A 26,994-nucleotide genomic window follows, 5' to 3' on the forward strand; every position below is an offset into this window, starting at 1 on the left:
TGTGCGAGGGTTTCCTTTTCTCCACATTCTCGCCAACACTTGATATTTATTGATTTATTGAAGTTAATTTTCTGAAGGTCTTCTTTCTCCTACTAAATTATAAGCATCTGAAGGGCAAAGACTATGACCCAGTCATCTGGCAATCAATTTAATAAGTGGATGACTGAATACATATATAATGAATCTCTTCTTGGAGGCATGGGAATGTAAACAAAAGGCATTTAATCCTGACTGTGATAGGAGGGCGAGACCTTTTCAAAAAGTATGTGACATCTGAGCTAGGCCCAGAGAAACAAATGAGTAGGTGGTCCCCAGGCAGAGGAGAGTGCAAGGGCACCCCAGAGAGGGGACAGGTGAGCCAAGGTGAGACCTTCTCTGTGCACCTGTATTCCAGGAACAGCACGTGGCCGTGTGTAGTAGCAGATGAAATTAGAAAGGCAAGCCTCCACTAGACCACAAAGGGCCTGGAGTGTGTTCCAGAGGCTGAGCACCTGTGGCTCTCAGAGTGCAGTCCATGTACCTGCAGCACCACTGTCACCTGGGGACTTGTTGAGAGCACAGAATCACCAACGCCACAGGTGGGGCCTGGCAACCTGTGGTGTCACCAGCCCTCCAGGTGATTCTGATGCACAGTAAGTTTGAGAACCACACGTGTGATGGTGAGGTGGCCGCAGGTAACTCTGGAGACAGCAGTTTCTGTGCAGTGGTGCAAGCAGAAGCTGGAGGGTAGTGGGCGAGGGGATGTGGGCAGTCGGGGAGTAGGAGGAGAGAAGGAAGACACTGTTGTACATTAAAGATCCGTGACAGTCATCAGTAATGTTAGGGACAGAGGGGACTGGTGGCTGGACAGCAGAGGTGGTTCAAATTGAGGACAGCAAGTCTGCTGAGAGCCTGGAAGATAAAGAAGGGAGAGCTACCGAGGAAAGAGAGAGAGAGAGTGTGTGTCCCACCCACTCTCAGGGAAGGAGGTGGCAAAGGTCCCTGCCGATCAAGCAGTTTCTACACTTAAGAGTCCTACAACCTGAACACTGCCCTCAGCCCCTGCTCTTCTTTCTCCCCGTGTCATGCTCTATTCAAGGCCCTAATAATCTCCTTTTCCGACCTTACACTTGGCTGCATACAAGTCTGCCTCCAGAAGCTTGACATTCCCAGCTCAGAGCCTGCCTGCGGCTCGCCACCAAGGGTCATCATGGACATCTGCAGGCAGTCTCCTGTCACCAGGTATGGGACGGACTAGAGCCAGCGTAGATGTAAACCCTTATCTAGATGACCCCATGCAACTCATCTCTGCCTCCTGTCCCGCATGACTTTCAAATACATTCGTATGAGTGAAGCCTGTCTCTGAGCCTAGGACCTGCTTTCATTTTACTATCAACATGACACTCTTGTGTTTTTTTGCGTAGTTTTTTAATATGTGTCCGGTAGATCAAGGGAGGTTTCTCTCTGCTTCTTTCAGCAATGTCACGAAGTCGCTCAGGATTTCAGAAACCCATCCAATTGCAGTGCTGCCAGGGGCAGCTGGGCTGCCGCAGTCGGTGACACGGGGACAGACCAGCAGCACCTCTGCCCGCGGCTGCCTCCCCCACCCTGCAGCTCTGTGCCTCCTCATGTGGCCGGCCCTGAGCACTGGCAGGTTAAAGCGCATTATTTCATCACGAACCGCACAATCCTCCTTTACGCACAATTAGGGCATTGAACAACTTTTAAAGGTTATGTGAGTAGAATTGTTAAACCGCCCATGAATTTCAGTTTAGAGTAGTAAAGGAACTATTACAAATTGTTATTAAGAGAGTATATGACCTGAGTATGATATAAAGTCCTAATTGCTCGGTTTAGAATATTCGTATTTAACAAACCTATAGAATCCTATGTGCTGAGCAGTTTTCTAAGCACTTTATAAATATTAACTATTTGGTTTTCACCAGTCCTGTGAAATAAACACTGTTATCCCCAATTTTATGAAAACACTCGCCCAAGGTCACACCACCCATGAGTGGTCAAGTGAGATTCAAACCCAGGCTTGTCTGTCCTCGCTTTTAACCACTACTATGGTGACCCTCCATGCTTCCCAGTACAAAAAGGCCCTTGTCAACCGCCTGGGATTAACCCTCCCGACCCCATGCTGCGGTCATATCAACATGTGCACACTGCCTGTTCTTTATTCAAGCCGAAAGGCCCCCTATTCCGAGCCGAAAGGCCCCACTGCTCCTTCCCTGCACCCACCCCGGGGAAGCCCCTTCCATCCTCAGGCCTAAGGCCCACCCCCTAGGCCGGCTCCACCACCACCCCTGAAGCTTTCCTGCGCTTCTCTTTTCCCAGGAGAGCCCAGGAGGCAGGAACTGTGACACACCCATCTCGGCAGCCCCAGCACCCAGCACGGAGACTGGTACACAGTTGGTGCTTGAACGTTGCTTGTGGAAGGCACTGGAAGGAAGTAACAAAAGTCTAGAAGTAGAAACAGCTAATTAGGAGTAACCCAGCCATGCCCTGGCGGCCTCACTGCAGGTTCTCCTGAAAGACAGCAGGGGCTAATCCCTCTGAAGGATGCAGCAGCCTGTCACTTACCAGACTGTGTGACAGGGAGAGCCACTGTCACGTGCCCTGGACTCACAGAACTCAAAGAAAAAGCCCCCAGCATTCCCAGTCTGCTAGGTCAGCAGTAAGAAATTGGAGAAAACAGATTTGGCAGCATCCAGAAGGTATTAAATATTCATCCTGACTGCCCATCAATGAAATCCCAGCAGAATACACCCCTGACAAGTTGGCTCTCTAGACCGGAGGCTGTCCTCCTGGAAGCTTGTTTATTGCTTTGTCAATTTTAACGTGCAGTATTTAATAGCCAGACCAAGGTATGGTCGTAAACATTTGGAAAATGAGTGCTGACATTTCCCTTATTGCTTTTGTATTTAGGAATATGTAATTGAGGGCGTTTTGGTGCTATGGAAAATCAGAAGGAAGCAAAGCAGTGCTTCAAAATTACAAGAGAAAAGAACTGATTGAGAACTAAGAATCGAATATGTTGAACTGGCTTAAAGTCTTGCCTAAATGCCCCTTGGGGGTCACACTCTGCTATCCACGGGAGCAAGGCTGAGCAAGACCCACACAGAATGAGAGGGAGATAGCCCTGAAGATTTCCTCGGGGCCGTGCATATCGAATCGGAAGCTTGCACGCAGAATGGTCAGTAACAGACCCACAACCAACGGATGGTGCCGTCCAGCCAGAGAGTTTGATGAATCGAGTAGTACCGGTGATGTGGCCAGGTCAGCAGGTGGCCGTAGCAAGGGCTGGGCTGGGCACAGAGCACACTGAGCCTTCTTGGGAGCAGATGCCATCAGCTGCGGAAGGCTGACAAATGGACCCGTGAGCCCACAGTCTCTCGGGTTCTATTTGATTCTCTTGGAATGAGACTATTCTACAAAATATTCTAAAAAGGGGCCGGTCTTGGGGGGCCTTCCAGAGTAGGGATAAGAATCCATGATTTGAGCGGTAAGGTATAGAGAGAGAGTAGGAAGAAAGAAGCCAGCGCTGGCTTTGAGCTCCAATGTCCCCAAGTCTTAGAGCCCTCTTGTGGCAGAAATGAGAAGAAATAGAGAAGTTAGGGGAGGCACAAATTAAACTCCCATGCCATTGGCAAACTGTGTCTTGAGGAACCTCTACAGGTACCTTGTGACTCCAACGTAAAAAAACAAATTTAAATGTGTGCTAAAGGAGATCAGGAGATCAGGAATGTTACACTGGGCAGAACAGAAATTGAAAAAAAGTACATGGTATCAAAGAAGATTTCTGAGAAGAAGAAAAACAGCTGTCTAGAAAATACCATAATACTATATAATGAAATTAAGAGTGTGGGCTCTGGAGCCAGGCTGCCTGTCTGGATTTGAATCTTGCCTCTGCCCCTGACTGTGGATCACAGGATAATTTATTTAACCTCTGTGTGCCTGTCCACATCTACAGAATGGGTGAAACAGTACCCCCTTGGGGCAGTGCGTGGCCAAGGGCTAAGTAAGTTTTTACAAGTAAAGCACTGGGGATGGCCAGGGGCTCATAAGAAATGCTGAGTGAGCATTATCTGCTATTGTTGTTACGACTACTGCCCCCAGGGCCAGGACTCCTCACATCACCACCTACAAAGAGTGACCTCTTCTGTAAATGAGACTGTTAGCAGATGCACAGGAATAATTTCTGATGATACGGCCTTGAAAAAGGTCAAAGTTCCCTTTCATCCACCCAACTACCTTACACTAAGGCACATCTGTGTTCAAATTCCAACTTCCCGCTCACTATTTGACTGTGGCAAGCCAGAACCTCCCTGAGCCTCAGTTACTCCATTTATAAAATGGGAAAGCAACACCTTCCTCCCGGGGCTGGAGTGAAGATGAAGGGAGATTACATGCACCACATGTCCAACACGGTTGCAGGCACAGTCAGCCCTCTCGTACTTTTCCACTTCTGCGTCCCCCAAATAAAAGTCCAGCACCAACCAGAGTGTGTGGGGAAAAGCAAAAACAAACACGAAGCTCTTTGGAACATATTAAGTGCTAAATGCATTCATATTTAATAAGGGAGAGACAGGAACACTTAAGGGATGCACTCTCCTGGTGCCTTAGCCACTCCCTGGGCGCGTGCAGCCTGGGCACTGACCCCGCTCTTGGCAGTCTCCGGAGGGCCCTGAAAATGCATTACTGGGCACCTCAGGGCACAGGCCTCACAACAAACAGCCCAGCATGATGGGACTGCACAGTCTTTCTCTACAGTGAGAACACAAACAATCCGACTCAGCATAAGCCACACCAGACAAAAAGACAGTCCTCAGACAGAGCAGATCCTCACTCTCCATCACTTCTACTACCTACGAGGCAACACTATGGTACAATGGGAATGGAGACAGGCCCGGCCAGCATGGCTCAGAGGTTGAGAGGCAACCTAGGATCCAGGAGATCGCAGTTCGATTCCCCAGTCAGGGCACATGCCCGGGTTGCGGGTTTGATCCCCAGCAGGGGGCGTGCAGGAGGCAGCCGATGGATGAATCTCATCATTGATGTTTCTATCTCTCTTTCTCTCTCTCTCCCTCTCCCTTCCTCTCTCTGAAATCAATAAAAACATTTTTTAGAAAAGAAAAGAAAATGGCGATATATGGGCGTCAGAGAGACCTGGGCTCCAATCTCAGTTCCAATGCCAGGTCCCCAAGCTGGCTTGCCTCCACTGAGGCTCCTTAACACCTGGGGGCCTTGCTTTTCTCCGGGGCAACTGAAATGGGGATACAAACCTCTCCACGATTTCACTGGTGGATGAACTGGAAAAGAAAACAGAAGCACAAAGCACACAGCCTGGCACCCATTTTTGTCCCCTCCCTCCTTTATAACAACGTCAGTTGCTCAGAATCGAAATAATTTGAACCTTCAATAAATTAATTCCTTATTCTTTCCTTATGAGCTACAGTCTCAGATTCCGAGGAGCAACAGAAACAAGCAAATATTAGGGATTTACACAAAACGGCAACATCAGGCAAGGTCCCGGGGTCAGTGCTCCCTCTGCCTTCCAGGGCTGCAGAGCCACGTGGGAGGCGCCTCCTCTCACAGCGCCCGAGCCTGAGGGCCAGAGGAGGCCACACGAGGGGCAATTACAATCTCCAAGTTCTACTCAGGGAGGCAGAAAAGTGCATCCCTGGGCACTTCACACAACAACAGCTCGCCGGAAATGGGGTCTCTCTGCTTAACCCTCCATTAACCTGAAAACCCACTTAAGCAGAACAGCCTCTGCCCCGAGCATCTTGTCATCCAGGTTTGGGCTCTAACTGTCAGAGGAATGGTCCCTTTATTTATACGACTCGTTTGTTCCAAACTCTGGGACAGAACAGGACTCTATGGGGTTAGAAGGGGTGAAGGGTAAACTCAGACAATACCCTTCTGTAGCCTCACATTGCTGAAAACAACACTGGGGCCATATGAAGTGGTCCAGCAGACCGGGTGGGACACTGACCACGGCTGTGAGCAGAGAGGAAAATCCTTTCTGCAAGACGTTCAAACCATCTTTCCAAAGTGGGTGGGTCAGAAAGGCAGATAAAAGTCTTTGCAAAGTCACTTCCCATCCACTGGCACAGGGCGATGCATGGTGGGTGCCTCGGCTCTCCTGTTCAGAGGCCAGGCACAGAGGGAAGCAGACCACGGCCTGGGCTCCACCCGTCCAGCTTCCAGCCTAGCAGCACACCAGACACCAAGGAAACCATGGGAGAGGCACGTACTTAACCTCTCCCCTGCGTTAGGGGAAGTGCCTGATGAAGGCGAGAGTATTTGCAGAAACCACCCCTGACTAGGTTCCCCAAATTAGTGCACCCCCACCACCTGCTGTAAGAGACTCACCCCATGGGAGAATGAAGCTCAAACTCAGCACATGAGGACAGGGCCTGGGGTCAGGAGACCAGCATGAGAAAGGCAGGCAAGGGTTCAAATCCCAGCTCCATCCCTCACCAGCGACATCACCCTGTGCTGGTGAATCTTTCCTGGGGTGGCTGTGAAATTCTCATAAAATCACCACCCTACGCACCTAGTGCAAAGCAGATCCTCAGTAAGGGACCCAGTAAGTTCCCTCTTCCCTCCCCACCCCGAGGCTCCTGGTCTGCAGACGGGAGACTACAGTACCTTGTTCACATCATTGCTGCAAGGACTACAGGAGATGACATTAAGAGACAGCTTCTTACAAAACATTCAGCCTGTACACTTTCAAAATGCCAGTGTCTTAACACACATGAGCACGAGCGGCCGGGCAACAGCTCTAGATGAAAGGAATCTAAAGAGACGTGACAACGGAAAACGATGTGCGATCCCTGACTGGATCTGGTTTGGAACTGGGAACATGTTAGTAACGTCCTACAACCATGAGTGTCTTTGTTCTTAGGAGATACACGCCCAAGTGTGTAGGAGGAAGCGTCCTGATGTCATCAACTTCTCCTCAAATGTTCAAAAGCAACAACAAAATACCCACAGAGGGAGAAAACAAATGCCGTAAGACACTGACAACTGGCCACCAAGAAAAGGAAATATAATTCTGTCAACTTCCCACCGATTTGAAATTTCTCAACATCGAGCATTGGAAGTCACAGTGGCCACACCGAGGGCTCAGTGCTCCCGCTTTGTCCCCTTTTCCGTGTCTCGCCACCCAGCTCAAGCACGGGCCGGGCCCCTTACCTGGCTGAAGCACCCTGATCTCCAGCAGGTTGGAGGTCCTCTCGGCCAGCCGCGTCCAGGAGTTGTTGTAGTTCTGTCGCCACAGCTCCGCCACGCACTGGTACTTGCCCGCCTCTGTGTCGCTGGCTCTGCTGACGCTCAGGCGGACGTTGTTGCTGGACTCGGCCTTCTCGATGGCTGTTCGGGTGCGGAAGCTGGAGGACCTGTCCCCCCACTGGACCCCTCCGTCCCGGGTGAAGGTGACCAGGTCATGGAACTCGACGGTGCCAACCGGCTGGAACCGCCAGGTCACCGACACGGGGACCCGGGCCGGGTAGTGGGGTTTGATGATGCACTGCAGGTCAAAGGAGTCACTGTAGGTCACCCCCGGTGTGCGGGAGATGGCTGTGACCGCGAAGCCCGTTTCTGGAGAGAGAGTAGACAGGCTCAAGCCAGAGGAGTCACTTGGCTCTCCCACGGGGTGTGACATGGTGATGGGGGTCCTGGCAAAAGCTAGTGGAGCAGAGCAAAGGCCTGCGGGCCTGTTTGGATGCCCATCAATGGCAGAATCAGGCTGCAGACCTCCTGATTCCAGGGTCCTCATCAGGTTGCGTGACCCATGGGAGTATGAGGCAGTGGTTAACGGCAGTGGACCCAGCTGCCCAATTCTGACACTTTCTAGCTGTGTGACATTGAACAAGTTACTTAACTTCTCTCTGCCTCTATTGCCCTATCTGTAAAATGGGTCCATGCAAAGAGTAAAGGAGTTCATTAGTACCTGACATACAGTATAAAAAATATATTTTTAAAAAATGTATTTTGTTAAAGAAACAAAGAACCACAATGGGAAGTACTTTAGATTCTGGAGGTAAAAGACTCGGGACAGAAGGAATCCTTTGGCTTTATGTGAGGAGGTTAAGTCAGCAAATAGGCAGGCATGATTTGCTAAAGACTCTGGGTCTCCAGTTTGGATTTCATAAGCTATCTTTATGTTTCCTATTTTTTAAAAAGGTAAGATACAAAGGCCTGTCCTTAAGCACGAAATGGCTGTGATGGTCACTTGTGCACCTGTGTGCAGAAAGTGCTGCCATGAGGATGGTGGGGGACAGGACCTCAGGGGCAGGACCCTGGCCTCAACACCTGAGGGGCAAAGAGCTTCTCTGAGCAAGAGGCTCTGTCCTGGCCTGGCACAGGCACAGCTCACAGAGCACCCAAGCTGTCCTCACTGAACAGTCATAACATCCCAGGTGCAGCTGGAGACTGTACCCACCTAATGCCTCACCTGGGCACCTGTCACCTCCCTGCTGAAGGGGGGTCCACATCTCAATTGTACTGATATGAAAATTCGTGTGTCATTGTTTACTTTAGGCTGAACAGGTGACCTTACTCCAGAGTGAGCTTCTGTTTTCCGATGTTCCACACCCTTGGGCCACTATGACTCTGGCTTTAGTCAGGAGCGCTCCAAGGGTGGAGACCAGGTGAGCAGAGTCAGGCCCCTGGGGCCCCAGGTCAGAGCCCCTTGGTCACCCCTGGCTGTGGAACCATCAGACATAGGCTGAGTATGAAAAAACTCAGGGGATAACCTGAAGCCGTAAAATTACTTCTAGAAAAACGATCCTAACTCTAACCAGTCCTCAGATATTCCTAACCTCATAGGACGGGAAAACTACCACTGCTGGATGCCTGGAGCTTTCCTCACAGGTCCCATTTCCACAGGTGCACACGGGTGCTGAGTGTAGGCGCGGGGACTGAGCTCACCAGGAAATTCAACTGCTGGATGAAGTTTCTAGCGACGGAAATCTGAGCTGTGTGAGTACTGCAGAAAGCAGGTCAGCCTTTGGGATTTAGCTTTAGAAAGTAAGTGGCATTGTAATCTAGGGGTGGCGTGAAAATGCAGGACTCTGGGGGGGGGGGAACCACTCGGGGCCGCTGTCTTTACTGCGGCGTAGTCAGGAGCACAGCAGCCCTGACCGTGGGGGTGGGGGCCACACGGTCTCAGGGAGTGGGCCACAAAATCACAAGGACAAGTGATGCCAAAGTCTCCTGATAAACAGAAGACCTACTCCTCCAGCCAGAATTCCTACAACTTCACTCCCACCACCCAGACCCACGAGTGGTAACAGCTCCCGGCTGTCACCGGCCCCCAGGGGCCCTGCCACACATTGCTGGTCCCTTCAACCCTGCCCAAGTTTCTGTAGCGTGTTCCTTCCATTAAACTCTTTGAAGGTATCCGGCTGGCGAGGTTCGGTGGTTGAAGGTCGACCTACGAACCAGGAGGTCACAGTTTGATTCCTGGTAGGGCTCGATCCCCGTCAGGGGCGTGCAGGAGGCAGCCGATCAATGATTCTCTCATCATTGATGTTTCTCTCTCTCTCCCTTCCTCTAAAATCAATAAAGACATATTTAAAAACAAAAAAACAAAAAAAAAAACCCTTTGAAGATGCCCTCGGTTTCCTGGCAGGACTCTGACCTGGGAGCGGTCTCCCCAGCAGTCCCGCTGGAAGACTTCCAGACGTTTACTCACCGAGAGCTGTGATGGAGATGGGGGTGCTGGCCCGGCGCTCTCCCACGACCTGCCACTCGCCGTCCACGGCGCGCACCCACTCGGTCACGTGGCACTCGTACTGGCCCTCGTCCTCCTTCCTGCTGTTGAAGATGCCCAGGCTAAAGGCGTTGGGCTGCACCTGCTCCATCTGCACGCCCCCGAAGCTGCTGCGCTCCCAGTAGGACGCGCCGGGCTGCACGGTGCCATCCCGGTCCAGCCACATGATGTTGCTGCGACGGTTCAGCCTGTCCACGAGCTGCCAGATGACAGAGAAGCGGGCCTGCGGCCTGCCCGCTGCACGGATGCTGCAGGAGAAGCGCAGGTTCTCACCCTCGAGGACGACGCTGGCATTGCTGGCCACCTCCACGGAGATGCTGCTCTCTGGGGACAGGGAGAGAGTGGCAGCTGGGGCTTCTGGGTCTCGACTGTGCCCTCCCCAGCAGATGTGAAAGGCGGGTGGGTGCCAGGGTCACCCTCTGTAGGTGCAGTGAACCTTGAAGGGTGAAAGCCCTGATGCTGCTGGGGTGGCCCTGGCTGGTTATGGGTACTGCTCCCGGGACTCTGGGTCTGGTAACCTAGGAGGCCCTGTGCCATGTGCAGAGGACCAGGGTAATGAGGGTCCAAGACCTGGGACGGTGCCAGAACCTAAGAAATACAACCAATGCCATTATGCGTAGGGCATAATACAAGTTATCAGGCTATTTGTTCAGCTGGGGTTCAAGGATTTTCAATTTGGATTTTCATTAAGTAGAATTACTTGAAAATTCCACTCCCACCATTCGGTGCTACAGCAGCCAAATAGGAGCCGCCATCCATCCGTGCCATTTGAGTCCTGCAGGACAGTACCAGGAGTAAAAAAAAAAAAAATAGCCCAGCCGGGCGTGGCTCAGCGGTTGAGCGTCGACCTAGGATCCAGGCGATCGGGGTTCGATTCCCGGTCAGGGCACATGCCCGGGTTGTGGGCTCGATCAATGACTCTCTCATCATTGATGTTTCTATTTCTCTCTCTCCCTCTCCTTTCCTCTCTCTGAAATCAATAAAGATATATTTAAAAAGAAAATGACAGGAAGTGTTTGGAAGATAACACGTGCCTGGCTGTGGGTAACGATGGGCACAGGCGGTCAATTTCACAGTGTGGGGAGCGGGCTTTCGCACTTGGCATTGACACTGAGGAAGAGACCTACGCCGCAGGCCGGCCACCCTGCCTGTCCACGCTCAGCCCTGGGGTCCACCGCTCCTGGCCTTGAAACACCCTGCCAGTCAAAGCCTGGGGTAAGGATTCCACTCCCTTCCCTCTGCTACTCACTTAGCTCTCTGAACTCACTCAATCAAATTATTTAAGCTCTACATGCCTTCTTCCATAAGACAGAGAGTGTCACTTATCTCACGCAATTTTTTAAAGGTTAAAAAGTAAATGAAACAATGCATATAAATCACCTAGAACATATTAAGTTTTCAAAAACTGGTCACCATGATCATGACTGATTTTACGATTCCCAATATCTCTTTGTTTTTGTAAACATCATGGATATTCTAATCTAGCTTAATCATGAGTATATTGTTTTTGTATAGTTATCTATATTGAGTTAAAAAAATATAATAATAATAAAATACAAAATACCGTAACTGATTTGGCTCCAATTTTCTGGGCACCGCCCACATGAAACAGATACAGCAATTTAAAATCAATCAATAAAATCAAGTCCCAGATTAAGAGGCACAGCCAATTACAGAGGGGAAACATACCCATACCCAGGACCATGCATTTGAATCAAACTTTTGTCCCCTGTATTTCCACACAGACAGAAACAGGCAAAGGTGAGCACAGAGCCCCTGCGTGTACTCTGGTTATGGTATTTCTGCTCCTCAGTCTGGATTGGATCGTTTTATGTGAAAACAAGACAAAACAAACCAAAAAACAAACAGGTCTGAACAAGGTGGGGAATAGGAATGTTCCCAGGAGGGGACCCTTCCCAGGGGCTGCACCAAGAGGATTCACGGAGATGGTGAGGCTCCCGATGAGCTGGCATCCACAGCGCTAGTAACTAAAAACGAGGATTTGGTGGCAGGCAGCCTGAGCTCTGATTCCATAATCTTGGGTTCTTACCTAACCCTACCCAAGCTTCAAAATCTCATGTGCAAAACAGCGGTACTAATAGTTCCCACTTCTCAGGGTCACGACACTGAGAGGATTAGATGGGGTCAGTGTTTTTCATCTCATCAGTAATAGTAATGATATTCTTCTTTAGATGAAAGATTCATCCCCAGTGTTGTCAATTCCAAACAAGGACAACTTCAACATCAAGGGGGGAAAAAAATCCTTTTGCTGGCCTTAATCAGAAGAACATCCTGCAGGGTGTCACTCCTGTCCCCTACTGTCACCCCAATGGACCTTGTGTAAGCCCCGGCTTGTGTATTGTCAAGGCTGCTCTTTAGTGCTCTGTTGCTCTGGCAAGTCTGCAAAACTTCACAATTCGAATGTGGGACTGGGAGAAAACAAACCATCCCGGCAGCCCAGGCAAAGGCAAATACAGGCATTGCCCGGTTAGACTATTGACAGGTGTTTCTGGGCCTGAGAAAAGGCAGCTGACAATCTAAAACACTCTGGATTGAGTGCAAACTGGGTCAGAACTAATGAGAATCTGAGCGCACGGTCACAAATGAAATTTCAAATCAGGAGGTTGATGGCACAGCGCAGGCTAAGCGCAGAGCAGGGAATGTGGAGTTAGAAGCAAATTTCCCTAACGCGACCCACGCTCAGCCTCTAATGGAACAGGCTCAGCCACGTCTCTGGGTGGTGCTCTGGCTTCTTCCTTCATCGGATGGAGACAACATTGGCCTCTACAGGGATTTGAAGGGTGGAGGCGGAGAAGGAGATGATAGATGCAGAAGCACTTTGGGCTCTTGGGAGGAAAAGCGCCATTAGAATCCAAGGTATTATCATCATTACCGATGTGATCGCTCTTTGGTAGACTTACCCAAGTGGCCTTGGGACAGGATCTGGTGGTTCTGGGGGACTTTAACTACCCAGTCATCTGCTGGAAAAGCAATATAGCAGGCCACAGATCATCAAACAAGTTCTTGGAAGGGGTTGGGGGCAATCTCTTAGCACAAAAGATATAGGCAGTAAACAGTGTGGCTGCCCTTCGCTGGATCCTCACAAAACATCGAGGAATTAGTTGCAGATTTATAAGCAGAGAGTCCGTGGTTAAGGCAAGCACTGACCGACAGGAAAGGAGTACAGAGAGTGGGCATTCAACTCCACAGTTTCAATTCTACGGATATTCAGCAAGCACCTACCCTATGCAAAGCACCATGCTAGGCATTGCAGGGGGGAAATGTCTAGTAACAAAAGACTTTCAAGATAATTAGGGGTGTGTGTGTGTGATTTAAAAAAATAATAAGTAAGAAAAGAAAGTAATCCTGTTGGTGAGAAAAGAGAAAAAGAGTTGGCAAGACCCCTGTGGGTTTTTCCCTTCATACTTGAAGAGAACTATATTAAAAATGTAAAAGTGGAAATAAAATTTCAAAGAAAGTCATGGCAAGGGTGAGAGAAAGAACAGTTTGAACAGCTGAGAAAAGGTTAATGGTTAGTTTAAAAACTTCACCATTTGTTTAAAATCAGAGCATTATAAGTTTTTTTAATTCTCTTTTTAATAGAACTAGAGCTAGGAGAGAAACGAGATATTAATGAGAACATCCTGAGTGACTAAACACAGGCAGACAGAGTCCCCCGAGTCCCCAGCCATGACCGTGACCCACCCGGACATCGCCGGCCTCCATGGGGGCAGGGAGCCCACCTAAGGAGTCTTGGGAATCAGCTTTAAAAGTCTGTGCTCCAGGAAGATGTGAGAGATCCCAGCCACTGACTTTTAAAACCACAACTCCAACAGGGAAGAGAAAGTGAGGGAAATGCCAATCCTTCCACCCGCAAAGCCTGGATGGCAAATCCTTAAAAATGAGCTTTGAATTAAAATCTTCCTGTGAAAGACCCACCCTCTTGGGGAAGGTGTCAAGATAGGCATCTCCCCACTTCTCCTGGGGCTGAATTCCCACAAAGGAGCAAACAGCTGTCCTGAATTCCTGGTTTCCCTCCCGGCTGAGCTGGCACTGCGGGCTTTACTCAGGGCTGCTAGGGCTGGGGTCTGCGATGCTCCCTCCAGGTGCAAACAGCCCTGATGCTGCGCCTGCCTGGGGGCTGCCAGTGCCGGCAGGTGAGCCGGGGAAGGGGAGCGGTTAACCGGGCTTCTCCGCCAGCTTGAACCTCGAGTTCCCCCTGCCCTCCCCCCGCCCCCCAGCACAGTCTTCTCTCTCCCGACCTCTCTCAGTGATGCCAGCTGTTGGACCCGACCAGCAGGGAAGGACCAGGGAGCAGTGTGTCTCTCCACTTACTGATGGGGAGGACTATGATGGGGATATTTTTGGGACGCTTGCTCTCCTTGTCGATGAATTCCCCGGTGACCGTTTTCTCTCTCTCTGTCACACGGCAGTTGTACTTCCCGCTGTCTTCCTGGCGGAGGTGGTAGATCTTCAGCACAAAGACACCATCGTTCTCCTTGGCCACTTTCAGCTGTCCCCTGGCTTCCCGGTGGGCGAATTCGCTGTTGAGGACAGGCACAGCGTTGGGCCCCATGCTGGCGATGAGCGAGCTGTTGAAGGCCCAGGAGACGGCGAAGTAACGGTCGGGAATGTTCTGAGCCTCCAGGATGCATCGGAACTCCACCGGCTCCCCCATGGTGTACAGGCGCTTCTCCGTTTCCAGCCGGACGGTGAACTCTTTGTCTGAGGGGGGAAAAACACACGATGGAGGCTCTGGGGAGACAGCTGAGGGGCCAGCCACCGGGACCTCTGTGCTGAGTCACTGCAGAGGCCATCCTTCTTGGGTCGGGACTTCCTTTTTTCATACAAAATCTTTTGCGCCCAATATAGAACACGTTTGGTTGAATCAGGGGGGATTGATCAGGGATCACATGCCTTCCTCCAGAACCCCTGGCCTGCACACATGCACACGAACACCCATAGGCCACCTCGCAGGCACCTCTAAGGGGTCTCTAAGGTGCCAAGAAGAACAGCTGGAAGATACTTGGTCCACAGGTCAAGGCCAAGGGTCCACATTACAGCATGTGGGGCTTCAGGCTCCCTTTCCCTTCTCCTCTCACCACTCGTACCTGGAACTCAACATTTCCTGATACTCAGCTTCTCTCCGCCTGCCCAGCATGTCAAACAATCTTATGCTTTTCTCCCTGCTCTCTTGCCAAACTTCAAGACTCAGCTCAAGTCACCAGGCTTGTTGGTTTTCCTGGATGTGCCTTACCACCTACCCCATCCAGGGAAACTTACTGCTGTAAGAACACTGCACATCCACCGCGTCCCCAGAGTGCCCTGCACACAACACGATTGTAGCACTTCGCACACTCCTCCTGGCCACCGACTCTGCCATCTGCAAGCACCCCGAGTGCAGGGACCGAGTGTAAATCATCCTTGACTCCCCAACACTACCACCACACCTTCAGTGCTGCAGGGACTTAGTGTTTACTGAAACGAACTATGAGAAGGCCGAGCTGGGGCTGCAACCACCGAGCCTGAACAGCACAGGCACCCAGAGTGAAGTCATCAGCTTTTATTTCATCGAGTTTTCCCTAGGCCGGCTTAGTCTGGATCCATTTGCTGGGCAAATTTGAAAACTCCTAATTCCAAATTGGTAAGATTAAAGTAAAGTAGATTAGCTGATGCAACCTAATTTAAAAGCATTAAGACTCCAAATTTGGTCCAGACTCTTGAAGCTGATATTCAAACCATCCAAGAAGGGAAAAGATAAATATGAAATAAGGTGCTTTCTGTCGACTTCTTAGTACTGGAAGATCCAGAAGCTGCTAAGTGCTCTGGGCCCTACGGGGCAGACAAGGTGCTGCCCATTCAGAAGCCCAGCCCTTCTCTTAGAAGCCCTCACATCCGTCTGATGTCCCGAGAATCACTTCTGCCCTATTACCTCTACAGCTGTGCTTGACAAAACACAGACCGTGGAAAAACCACCTGGGTAGGATGCTGGAAACCCAGCTTCGGGGTCCACCCCAGGAGCCTGACTCAGGAACCTGCACTGCCAGGTAAGCCAGAAGCCCTGCTCTAGAATCACAGAACGAGGTATAGACCGAGACCACCGGCCGCAGCAAGTGGGGCTGGGAGGTCAGGAAACAGGTGCTGCCGGGGGGGTCCCACCTGCACCTCGGCTCCCACAGACCACACCTCTACTCACCAGGACAGCTGTAGCCTCTCACCAGAGGTCAGCAGGACACAAGGAAAGGCTCCTGGGCCACTCCCTACACCCCATTAATGACACAACGACCACCCTCAACCAAAGCGAGGGGACCCATGGCCCATGGAGAGCCGGCCCCCAGCCCAGCGGAGGCAGAAGGCAATAGCTCCCAGCTCTGACCTGGGGCAGGGCTGGATGCGGGGCCTGGGGACCACAGCGTGACACTGTGGGGGGAAAATACGAGGAGCAGGAGGATCTCAGCTCACGATGCTGCCATCACCTTGATCCAGCTCTGAACACATCACTTGACCTCCTCAGGCAACCCCCTTTCTAGGTCTCTCCCTTGAGAAAACGTTTACGGTGGAACCCAGTGCTGTTGGGGTTGGTCTTGACGACACACCCTGTGGCTCCTCTTGGGGCCCCGCCACCAAGCCACCTCACAAGGCATCTTCTCCGCCACCTACTAAAGCATTTTGGAAATCATCAGACACCAACAAAGAAATAATATAAAAAATAACCACTGACGCCAAAATTTCTCTAGCTCAGGATTTCATACTGATGATAGAAAGCTCCTAATCTCAAATGTCTTCTACAAAGGAAACAAGATTGGTACCTGAAGCAGGTAACGTCATCAAAGGGGGCGGGCATGTGGCTAATGGGAACCCAGTCATAAGATACAAGTGCTTTCCGTGACATCTCCTGATTTTTAAACGAATTTGTACTTCAAGAAAATGTAAGACTCCATCCACGTAGGTTAAAGAACCCACGTCTGCCAGCAGGATCCAGTCTGCGCAGCTCCTCTCTGAGACTCACTTGACGTGGGTCTCAGGGTCCCTGGGCCCCATCCGTCCCTCAGGCAGGACCATCTCTAACTTCCCGTGAAAACCTTGCGTATTTCAGGGGTCACTAGAGAAGCACCTGCGCACCCTCCCCGCCCAGGTGGGGGACAGGGACAGGAGAGGCTGACCTGTGGGCTGGACAGTGACCACGGTGCCCTCGGAGCGCTTCCTGGTCATGGCGTACCACGAGCCGTCGGGGTCCTGGATCCACTCGGCGGCCTCGCAGAAGAACTCGCCCTGGTCGGCCGGCTGCAGGTGGAAGAGGGTGAGGCGGAAGGTGCTGGCCCCCAGCTTGTCCAGCCGCACCTCGCCCAGGCTCTGCCGCTGTGCGTACTCGCTGCTGGAGCGCAGCATGAAGTCTCGGCTCAGGGCGATGACCTCCACGGGCTTCTCGCTGCCTCTCCGCCGGAGCCAGGCCACGGACAGGTGGCTGTGCTGGATCGTCTCCGTGGCCACCTCGCACGTGAGCTCCAGGGGATCCTGCTCCACCTTGTGCAGGGTCTGGGGCACGGCTGTGGTCTGCAGGGAGTCTGGGATCACTGTAACACAGGGAGGGCCCGAGCACATGGTCACAATAAAGCCGCAGAATCTTAGGCACGGGGACAAAACCGAAGCTGTCCTGCGTCAGGCGCATCATGAGAAAGCAGGGGTTTTTGCAAAAGACAACGATGCTGGGGAAAATGGAAGTCAGCAGGAAAGGAGCAAGGCTGACTATGAGATGGGTTGACTCCGTGAAAGAAGCCCTAGGCAGGAGCCTACGGGAACTGAGCAGGGCTGTCGAGGACAGGACATTGTGGACGCCATTCATTCACAGCGTCCCCAGGGGTCAGAGTTGACTCAACGACCCAACAAAAAGCTCCCAGCCACACAGCCTTCAACCATCACTGCGAGGCCACGGGGGACCCAGAGGGCACAGAAAGAGGAGTTTTCTATTTGGGTTTGGGCTGCAAGTTTTTGGCAATTACTCTCACCTGCTTGGTTATTTTCATAAGACTCAGATAAAAGGTGGGTTGTGTTTTATTTTACATAATAAATGAACTCCCTGAAAATACTGTGTAAAAGCACTTTCTTTTAGGTGAAATTAGATTTTTTGTTCATTCTGGTATTGCTTCAAGATACATGAAACTGGCTTCTGACTGATCTTCAAATGGAAATTTCCTGGGACTTGGGGAGCTTTACTTCCTTGCTTCCTCCCTTCCAGCCACCACCCCATATCCCCGCAACGGATGTCAGCAATGCACTGCTCTAGGAAGGCTATTAAAAAAAAAAAAAAAATTGGTGAATCATCATCATCTTTGATTTTTTTAATAGGTTCAATTTTCATATAATTCATGTGCCAAGTGGTCGACAATGGCAGGAAGCCACAGTGCGGGGATAACTCAGGCCAGTGAAGATTCCCCTGTGGTCCCTTGGTCAGAGTTTACCCTGGGGACTAAACGGCACCACCCTCTGACTGATGAGGACACCCCCAGTCACAGGTAGTGTTTGTTTTCTCACGGTTGGGTTCCAGGCCTCCTGTTGGGGTGCAGACTTGTCAGAAAGAAAAAGTCACCAAAGGAAGCTGCAGGTGAAGGGAGTGGGCAGATGGCAGTGTTTACCATGGGAAGGATCCACAATTCCAGTTTTTATTATCACAATTAAGCCTGGAAATTATGACTTGGGCAGAAAACCAGAAGAGCCTCGATAGTGTTGGCCCCTCACTGAGAGACCCCTCCATCGTTCAGGGCTCAGGGGGCCAGCTGGTGCACACGCCTCGCTCACGGGGCCTGGACCTACGGCCGTCAGGGCTGGGCAAGGACCTGCAGGTGCATTCACTGCCTGAGTCTGCAGCGCCCAGCATGCCAGAGCCTGTCTGAGGGCCCATTTCCGAGGTTTCACCTCTCGGCCAGCTGATGTCATACGCTTCATTGTCCCTCGTCACCTCTTCAGATCATCAACCACAAACATCCTTGCCTTATATTTTCACATCCCCTTTCACCAGCAAGAGGGCCAGTTAACCTTCCCTGAAATACTTAACATCCACTTTAGATCTTTGTTAAGTTTCAGCCTTACAAAGGAACACAAACTGTATTCATTTACGTTACTGGGTGACCTCTAAAACATCTGGAGAGATCTTATTTTAAGTTAAAATTCTACTCTAAAAGAAGTAACTAAGTGTTATGGACTGAATGTTTGTGTATATCCCCCCCAAATTCTCATGTTGAAATGTAATCCCCAGTGTAATGGTATTTGGAGAGGAGGCCTATGGGAGGTGATTAAGTCATGAGGGTGGAGCCCCCATAATTGGGATTAGGGGACCTCAGGGACCTCCCTCATTCCCTTTCCACCCCGTGAGGATACAATGAGACGTCAGCAGTCCGCACCCTGGAAGAGGGTTCCCACCAGAAGTGACCGGGCTGGCACCCTGCTCTCAGAGCCGGGAGCAATAGACACCTGTTGTTTAAGCTGCTCAGACTGTGACACTTTGTTATGGAAGCCCAAACTGGCCAAGACACTCAGGCAGGAAACTGGCCACAGGAAAACAGTTCTCTCCTTACCCACGAGGTTCATCTTGGCACTGTAGCTTCCAAAGTACCGCGTGTCGGTGTTGGGCGTGTAGCACTCGTACTCCCCGGCATCCCGGGCCTGCAGATCGGTGATGTGCAGCAGGGTAGAGTTCTCCTGGATTCTCTCCACGTAGATCTTGCCGCTGCGGACGCGCTGGGTGTAGATGGCGTACGGGAAGGAAGAGTCCACGGTGCTGACGATCTGGACCTCGCGCTCTGGGGCGGAGGGCAGGTAAATGGACCACTGGAAATTCTGCTCGGACGGCGTCTGGTAGCCGCTCACGTTGCACCAGATGGTGATGTGGGAGCCCTCCGTGCGGTACAGGGGTCCCTCCTGGACGGAGACCTGACGCTGTGCCGTCACTGCACCTACGGGAGACACGCACGCGACAGGCTCACTGACTGCTCAGGCCAAGATGCACAGTAGGCAGCGGTCTTCAAAGGCTTTGCTATTTGTGTGGCATGACAGGAATATAAACAGCTTCCTGGTGCTTTCGGAGGCGCCGTGCAATTTATAAATACAAATTAAAACACTCCACAGGAAAACACTGTCCCTAACTGGCATGTAGGGGGATCTGATCATGCAAGGACATGGCTCTGTTACTTATTCAGCAGTTGACCCTTGGGGATGTCATTTAGTCCCTCTATTTGTCATTTATGTGGCATTTTAACTACGTATTATGCTGTTTATCAGGTTTTTCATAAAATGAGCAGGAAAAGTTGAATCCTTGGCACAAATTCAGATGAAAACGAGTAAAAGCAACCTTCTTGCAACCTGGCTGTCTGTGCTCAAGGGCGCCGAGCCAATATGCAAAATGACTGACTTTCAAGCAGATCCTACAAGGACAGGCTTGTGGCTTATCAACTCTTATTTTCAAAGGACCTCTTCTTCCAAACAAAACCTTCCACAGAACCCCATCTCGGCTTTAGCAGAAGCGGGGACACTGAAGAAGTGTGTGTCAGGGGGAACAAATTGACAGATCAAAGGGGTACATTAATTTACTCGATACATTCTAGTTGACAGCAATCATTTCTATATTAAAAGTCATTGAGAAGACCACTCATTAGTTATTTCCAATATGTTAAAATTTTCTGTATCACATTTTGACTATGCATTCTAGGAGAATTTGAAAAGTGTATATAGTGACATTTGAACAAATGTTCCCAGCACTCCAGACTCCCAGAAACTCTGAGAACATCGTAACTACATTTATAACATTTAGGTCTCCTTGCCTCTCAGTGTTCCTATGACTAAGCAGCCGCAGCTATGACTAAGCAGCCGAGCTATGACTAAGCAGCCGAGCTATGACTAAGCAGCCGCAGCTATGCCCCCCCGCTGCTAAGAAGGCTGGAGACAGGCCAGGACCAACCTGCATCTTGCTTTAAGGGACAACTTCTCAACCTTGGACCCGCACTGGAATCTCGGGTGGAGTTGTAATAAATAACACTGCCTGGACCCCACCCGATGTAGCTGGTCTGGGGTGCAGCCTGGCGTTAGGATTTTTAAAAATTCTAACACAAAGCAGGGTCCAGACCACTTGCCTTAAGGTGTCACTGCCTGCCCAGTGCCAGCCAGGTGCCCAAATTAAAGAACCTATGCTAATTTAAGGCTCTCAATAGCTCTAAGTTCCTCCCTTCCGCAAAGACTCTATGTTGATTTGGATCAAGAAACTTTCTCCTTCAGCGAAAGGGCACAGAAGAAAGCAGCAGAGGCCCGACATACAGTGCCTGCGGTGATGCAATACTGAGCTTACTCATACTGTATTCTATTCACAGACCTTACAAAAACTCGATCATTGGATCATGCACATTGCTCTCCTGACAGTTAAACAGTGTTAAGTGGCCTGAATGAGCCAGGGCATCGGGGTCAAAACAACTTGTCTGAGCTGGAAGCAGGTTATAAGCAACCCTGACAAATAAATAAATACTGGATTGTACCTTTTTTTAAATTTTATTTTTGTTTAAAATATTACAGATGTCCCTTTTTCTTGGATTATACTTTAACCAAAACATTCGGCTGCACCCGCTTATGAAATATCTCCTCAAGTTAAGTCCCTGAAAACATCGTTGTTCTTAGGAAGTGGACCTTAACATAGAAATCAAAATTAACTTTTCTTCTCGGCAGCTTAATTCTCCTTCCACACCCCACCTGCCCATTTCCCTCTCCTGGAGCTGGCCCTGCTCTGCAGGTCCCATTCTCCTAGACACTGCTGCCTTCAAGCAGACCCCGGTCCCCAGCCCTAACCAAGGCATCCCCTGACCTCACCGCCCCTTCCATCTTCCCTCTTAGCCTAGGACAGAAGGCTTCCCTGGGTAGGGATCACTTTTTATTTTTTTAAATAACAACTTTTACTTTTGACATCCCTGAACTCTTTGAGTTACTTTGCAGTAAACCCAAATGACCTTGGGTATGGTAATGCTGTTTCAGACCCAACACCAAAGTTACAATCTATGAAAGAAATAACTAATAAGCTGGACTTTATTAAAATTAAAAACTTCTGCTCGGAAAAAGATAATATCGAGAGAATTAGAAGACAAGCCACAGGCTGGAAGAAAATACTTGTAAAAGACACATCTGATAGAGGACTGTTGTCCAAATATACAACGAACTCTTAAAACTCAACAATAAGAAAGCAAAACCTGACTTAAAAATGGGCCAAAGTCCTTAACAGACACTTCACCAAAGGAGATAGATACAGAGGGTTAGGGAGCCTAAGCCTATGAAAAGATGCTCTACATCAGATGTCATCAGGGAAATGCAAATTAAAACGACAGTGAGATAGCACTCCACATCTATCAGAATGGCCAAAATCCAGAACACTGACACCACCAAATGCTGGTGAGAACATGGAGCAAGAGGAACGCTCACTCATTGCTGGTGGGAATGAAAACGGCACAGACACTTTGGAAGACAGTTTCACAGTATCTTACAAAACTAAATATATTCTTCCCATACAATTCAGCAATCGTGCTCCTTGGTATTTACCCAAAGAAACTGAAATCTTCTGTCTACACAAAAATCTGCACATGGGTATTTATAGCAGCTTTATTCATATTTGCCAGAGCTTGGAAGCATCAAGATGTCCTTCAGTGGGTGAACAGATAAATAAACTGTGGCACATCCAGACAATGGAATCATTATTTAACACTAAAAAGAAATGAGCTACCAAACCATGAAAAGACACAGAGGAAACTTAGATGCACATTCCTGAGAGAGAGAGAAGCCAATCAGAAAAGGCTACGCTGCATGAGTCCAACTATGAGACATTCTAGAAAAGGCAAAGCTACAAAGACAGTAAGAAGATCAGTGGTTGCAGGGGTTGAGGAGATGAACAGGCAAAGCACAGAGGATTTTTAGGGTAGTAAAAATACTCTCGACGATATTATAACAACGGGTATGTATCATTACACATTTGTCCAAACCCGCAGAATGTACATCATCAAGAGTGAACCCTAAGGTAAACTATGGACTCTGGGTGATTATAATGGTGTCAATGTAGGTTCATCCTTTGGTTAAAAAAAAAAAAAAAAAGTATCACGCTCTAGTGAGTGGTGTTGATAATCAGCGAGGCTATGCATGTGCAGAGGCTGGGGATATATGGAAAATCTCTGTATCTTCCTCTGAATTTAGCAGAGCACACATTCTGCAATCAAGACTTTTTAAAAGAGCAGTTTTAGGTTTATAATAACATTGAGAAGGATTGACTGTTGTTTCAAGCCTCAAGTTTTAGGAAATTTGTTTTATAACGATATATGACTCATATAGATACCTGCAGGTCCCAAGATTAAATTAAAAAGTGTATGACACGTACATGTGTGTGCTCTTCTAGAAAAAGGCCCATAAATTTCACTGGATTCTCAAAGACATTCAAGGCCAAGAAAAAAGATTAAGAATTATTTTCTTTAGACAATAAATGGTCAGTGGGAAAGGACATGTCCTTATAGTTTTTGTTTGTTCGTTGTTATTTTTTAATCCTAACCCAAGAATATGTTTATTGATGAGAGAGAGAGAGAGGGGAGGGGGGGAGCGAGGGAGAGGGAGAGAAACATCAACCTGAGAGGAACATCAATCAGTTGCCTCCTGTATGGACCCTGATGGGGTTGGACCTACAACACAGGTATGTGCCCTGACCAGGAATCAAACCAGCAACCCTCCTAGTGTTTCAAGATATTGCCTGTCCAAGCCTGCTTCCAGTTTTTCCTTTGTGCTAAGTCCTAGATGAACCTGGCTAGGGGAGATATGACTCAGGAGTTAGTGAGCAGGGAGAGGTCGCTGCTCCTGTGAGGGCCAGCTGGCTTCTCATGCATTTTTTGGAACATGCCCGGGCTCAGGGACCCACATCTCTAGGCATGGAATCCAATGTCTATGTTCAAGGTGCGTGACTGGGCATGCCAAGGCGTCAGAAGGCACTGCCTCACCCTTCCACATCTCTTCCAGCTGGGGCCTAACAGTCACCAGAGCTCAACTGGCACCCAGTGGTTACAATCCTTCAAGGCACTTGGCTGCGCTAGAATATTTCTCCATCTGTAAAATGGGAATGATGTAATGCAATACTCAAGGGTAACCCTAGAGATCGAATAACACCATGAAAGTCACCAAATGAGTATTTTCAAACTTCATCTTATTTCTACCAATGTGAGACAGCAATCCCAAAATGGGAAAAGCCTTTGTAAGTACAAAAGCATTAAGAAGAGCATTAATATTCAAATTTCAGTGAAAGATGCAAAAATGCATCTGCAGTAAAATTATGTTAAAAAAATACTGTACCTAGAAAATAACCAAAAAATAAGCAGGCATGTGTTGTTTTACAATGAAGATAAATGGCAATAATAGTTAGCACGTTAGCGTGCCTGACACTGTCCTAACCTCCCTGCGTACATCATCTCATTTAATTCTCACAGCCACTTAATGGGGCCGATTTCATTACAGCCACATTTCCCAGCTAAGGAAATGATCTTCAAGGCTTAGTCACCTTCTCCAGGACAAAGAGCATGACTAACAGCCTTCGTCGTCTGTGGCTCACACTGAATGTGGTCGGTGAATGCCAGTGACAACCGATGATAAACCGCCGGCTGGGTTTTCTTGCCAACCTGGTCCCAAAGAGGATGACGGGTGTCTGTCAGGCCTCAAGTGAGACATGCCCACAGACCAGGCGACCAGTGCTTCCCAGAGCGGGCAGGAAGGCCGCTCCAGGGACAGGGTCTGGGAACGCCCACTTTTTAGCCTTTAGCCAAGGTTAGAATGAGAAACGGCATGAGCCAGAAAAATCTTTCTGGACCAGGGGACAGACAGACACAAAGCTGTGGGCCCTGATCAGGTCCTGGGCGCTGTTCCAAGGGCTTTACATGCATTAATTTTAATGCTCGCAGCAACCCTATGAGTTCTATACTCCAAGGGACTTCACTTTACAGCTGCAGAACCTGAGGCAAGGAGCAGGGCTGTCAATGAAGTCGGGCTGGAGACACCAGCAGGCACTGTGAAAAGCGCCTTAACAAAGAAGGGCCCACTAGAGGTCACTGTCACCACCCTCCGGGGCAGCCCAACCAAGATACACACACATGGGGGAGCCACAGAGCCAGGGCGGCACGCAGCTCAGAGAGAAGCCGTCCCTGCTGAGCCCACACGAACCCCGCCCCACAGATTCCATGCATAATAACACGGTCGTTTTAAGACACCGAGGTTTGGAGTAATTTGTTACACGGCAAAGATAACTAACTGGGACACACACTACACTTTCAGCCAGTGCATTTTGAGTACCTGTTACATGAAGGGTACTAGGGCAGAAACTGGGAAGGAGAAATAAATAAGCCACAGTTCAATCCTAAGCTAACAATCCCAAAGGAAATTCCCCATAACTAATTACCACTATACGCCAGCATGTGATGGCCAGGAGGTGCAAAGGGCAAAGTTCAGACCACTCAGAAGGAGAAAGCAGGTCCAAAAAGGCTTCACAGAAGCAGTGACATCGGAATGGGGTCTTGAAGGACGTGAGGGGAAGCGCATGCCCCACGAAAACATTTCAACACGTTCCAGAACTAGCAAAATGTTCGCCAAGGTCTTCTGTCACATGACTGGGGGGCACATCAGTGCCAGGTGGGAAAGAGCAGTGATAAGGTCAGAGCCCTCCGCTGGGACAGGGGACGTGGAGAGAGAGCCCAGCTAGGAGAGTGAGGACACAGATCGGATTTGTGTTTTTGAATCGTCACTGGGGCACGCGGAGGACAGCAGAGGGCAAGGCTGGAGCAGGCAAGCCAAATTCACAGTCAGGTGAGACAAGAGGGGGCCTGGCCTGGTTTTTAGTTCAAGGACAGAAATATCACTCATTCATTCCTTCAATCACATCCCCAGTGGAACTTAAAATAGAGCTGGTCTGAAGATGATGATTAATAAATATTAAATAATTGATGACGCCTCTAAAAAGGTGTGACTACCCGCTACAGAGCCAGCCAAGAGGATTGCAGACTCAGGGAGCTACTTCCTCCAAACTGACTTTGATCTTCGGGACACCTGCGCTGCTGAGTCACTAGCTGCCTCGATGTCCTGTCAGGATGTTTGGTTCCCAAGCCCCAGGGCAGGATCCCTGCCTCTGAGCTGTTGCCTAATTCACTCATTACTAAAGGTTGAAGCTGCCACCTAGAGGACTACTAACCTATGACTTCAAAAATATTTTACACATTCTAGTATTTAATGAATTAAAATGTTCATTGTAAGAATTTTAATTAAAGTATTACAAGCCTTCAATCTCTTCTGACTACCAATCCTAATCCTACTCCCCCAGCATTTCCCCAGAGATTGGCACTGCTATAACTTAGGCGTACTTCGCTCCAGACTTTTTAAAAAATACGTTTCCATACAAAATTAAAACCACTGAAAATAATGCAGTATTGTTCAGCATATTTTTACATAAACATGATCATTCCAAACATGTTCCTTGGTTTTCCTCTTCAATATATATATTTTAAAATATGTCTTTATTGCCCGGCTCGGCGTGGCTCAGCGGTTGAGCATAGACCTAGGATCCAGGCGATCGGGGTTCGATTCCGGGTCAGGGCACATGCCCGGGTTGCGGGCTCGATCCCCAGTCGGGGGCGTGCAGGAGGCAGCTGATCAATGACTCTCTCATCATTGATGTTTATATCTCTCTCTTCCTCTCCCTTCCTCTCTCTGAAATCAATAAAGATATATTAAATAAATAAAATATGTCTTTATTGATTTCAGAGAGAGGGAGGAGAGAGAAACATTGATGAGAGAGAAACATCAATTAGCTGCCTTCTGCACACACCCCCACCCCCCAGGGATCAAGCCCAAAACCCAGGCATGTGTCTGCCCAGGAATTGAACCGGTGACCTCCTGGTGCACAGGATGACACTCAACCAACTGAGCCACACCAGCCGGGCTCTTCTTTGACATTTTTGAGGAAATATAATTCTAGTTCTTTCCTTTTATATAGCTATATCCCATCATAGGATTACACCACATTTTATTTATTCCCAAAATGTGGATATTTAGGTTATCTCTAATTTGTTTGCTATAACCAAACATGCCTCCTGCCTCTTGTCCTTTCCTCACCTGAATTTATACAGTCCTCCAGCTGCTTCTGCCTTGACCATTTCAACCACAGGGTAGCAAGGACGTCCCTGGCTCTT

At 49.3% G+C, this 26,994-nt stretch overlaps 1 protein-coding gene across 1 annotated transcript in view; it reads right to left on the minus strand.

Annotated features, from left to right (window-relative positions):
• IGSF3 (immunoglobulin superfamily member 3) overlaps positions 1 to 26,994 on the minus strand; it is an 81,355-nt gene that overhangs the window by 17,559 nt on the left and 36,802 nt on the right. The window contains exons 3-8 of the mRNA XM_081120990.1: positions 19,339 to 19,716; positions 16,930 to 17,340; positions 14,102 to 14,491; positions 12,688 to 12,747; positions 9,689 to 10,090; positions 7,186 to 7,590 (exon numbers count right to left, since the gene is read on the minus strand). Of these exons, the coding sequence (XP_080977116.1) occupies positions 7,186 to 7,590; positions 9,689 to 10,090; positions 12,688 to 12,747; positions 14,102 to 14,491; positions 16,930 to 17,340; positions 19,339 to 19,716 (2,046 nt within the window). The remainder of the gene's footprint in view (positions 1 to 7,185; positions 7,591 to 9,688; positions 10,091 to 12,687; positions 12,748 to 14,101; positions 14,492 to 16,929; positions 17,341 to 19,338; positions 19,717 to 26,994) is intronic.

The sequence above is a fragment of the Miniopterus schreibersii genome (assembly GCF_964146895.1).
Source record: "Miniopterus schreibersii genome assembly, chromosome: 19".
NCBI lineage: Eukaryota > Metazoa > Chordata > Mammalia > Chiroptera > Miniopteridae > Miniopterus > Miniopterus schreibersii.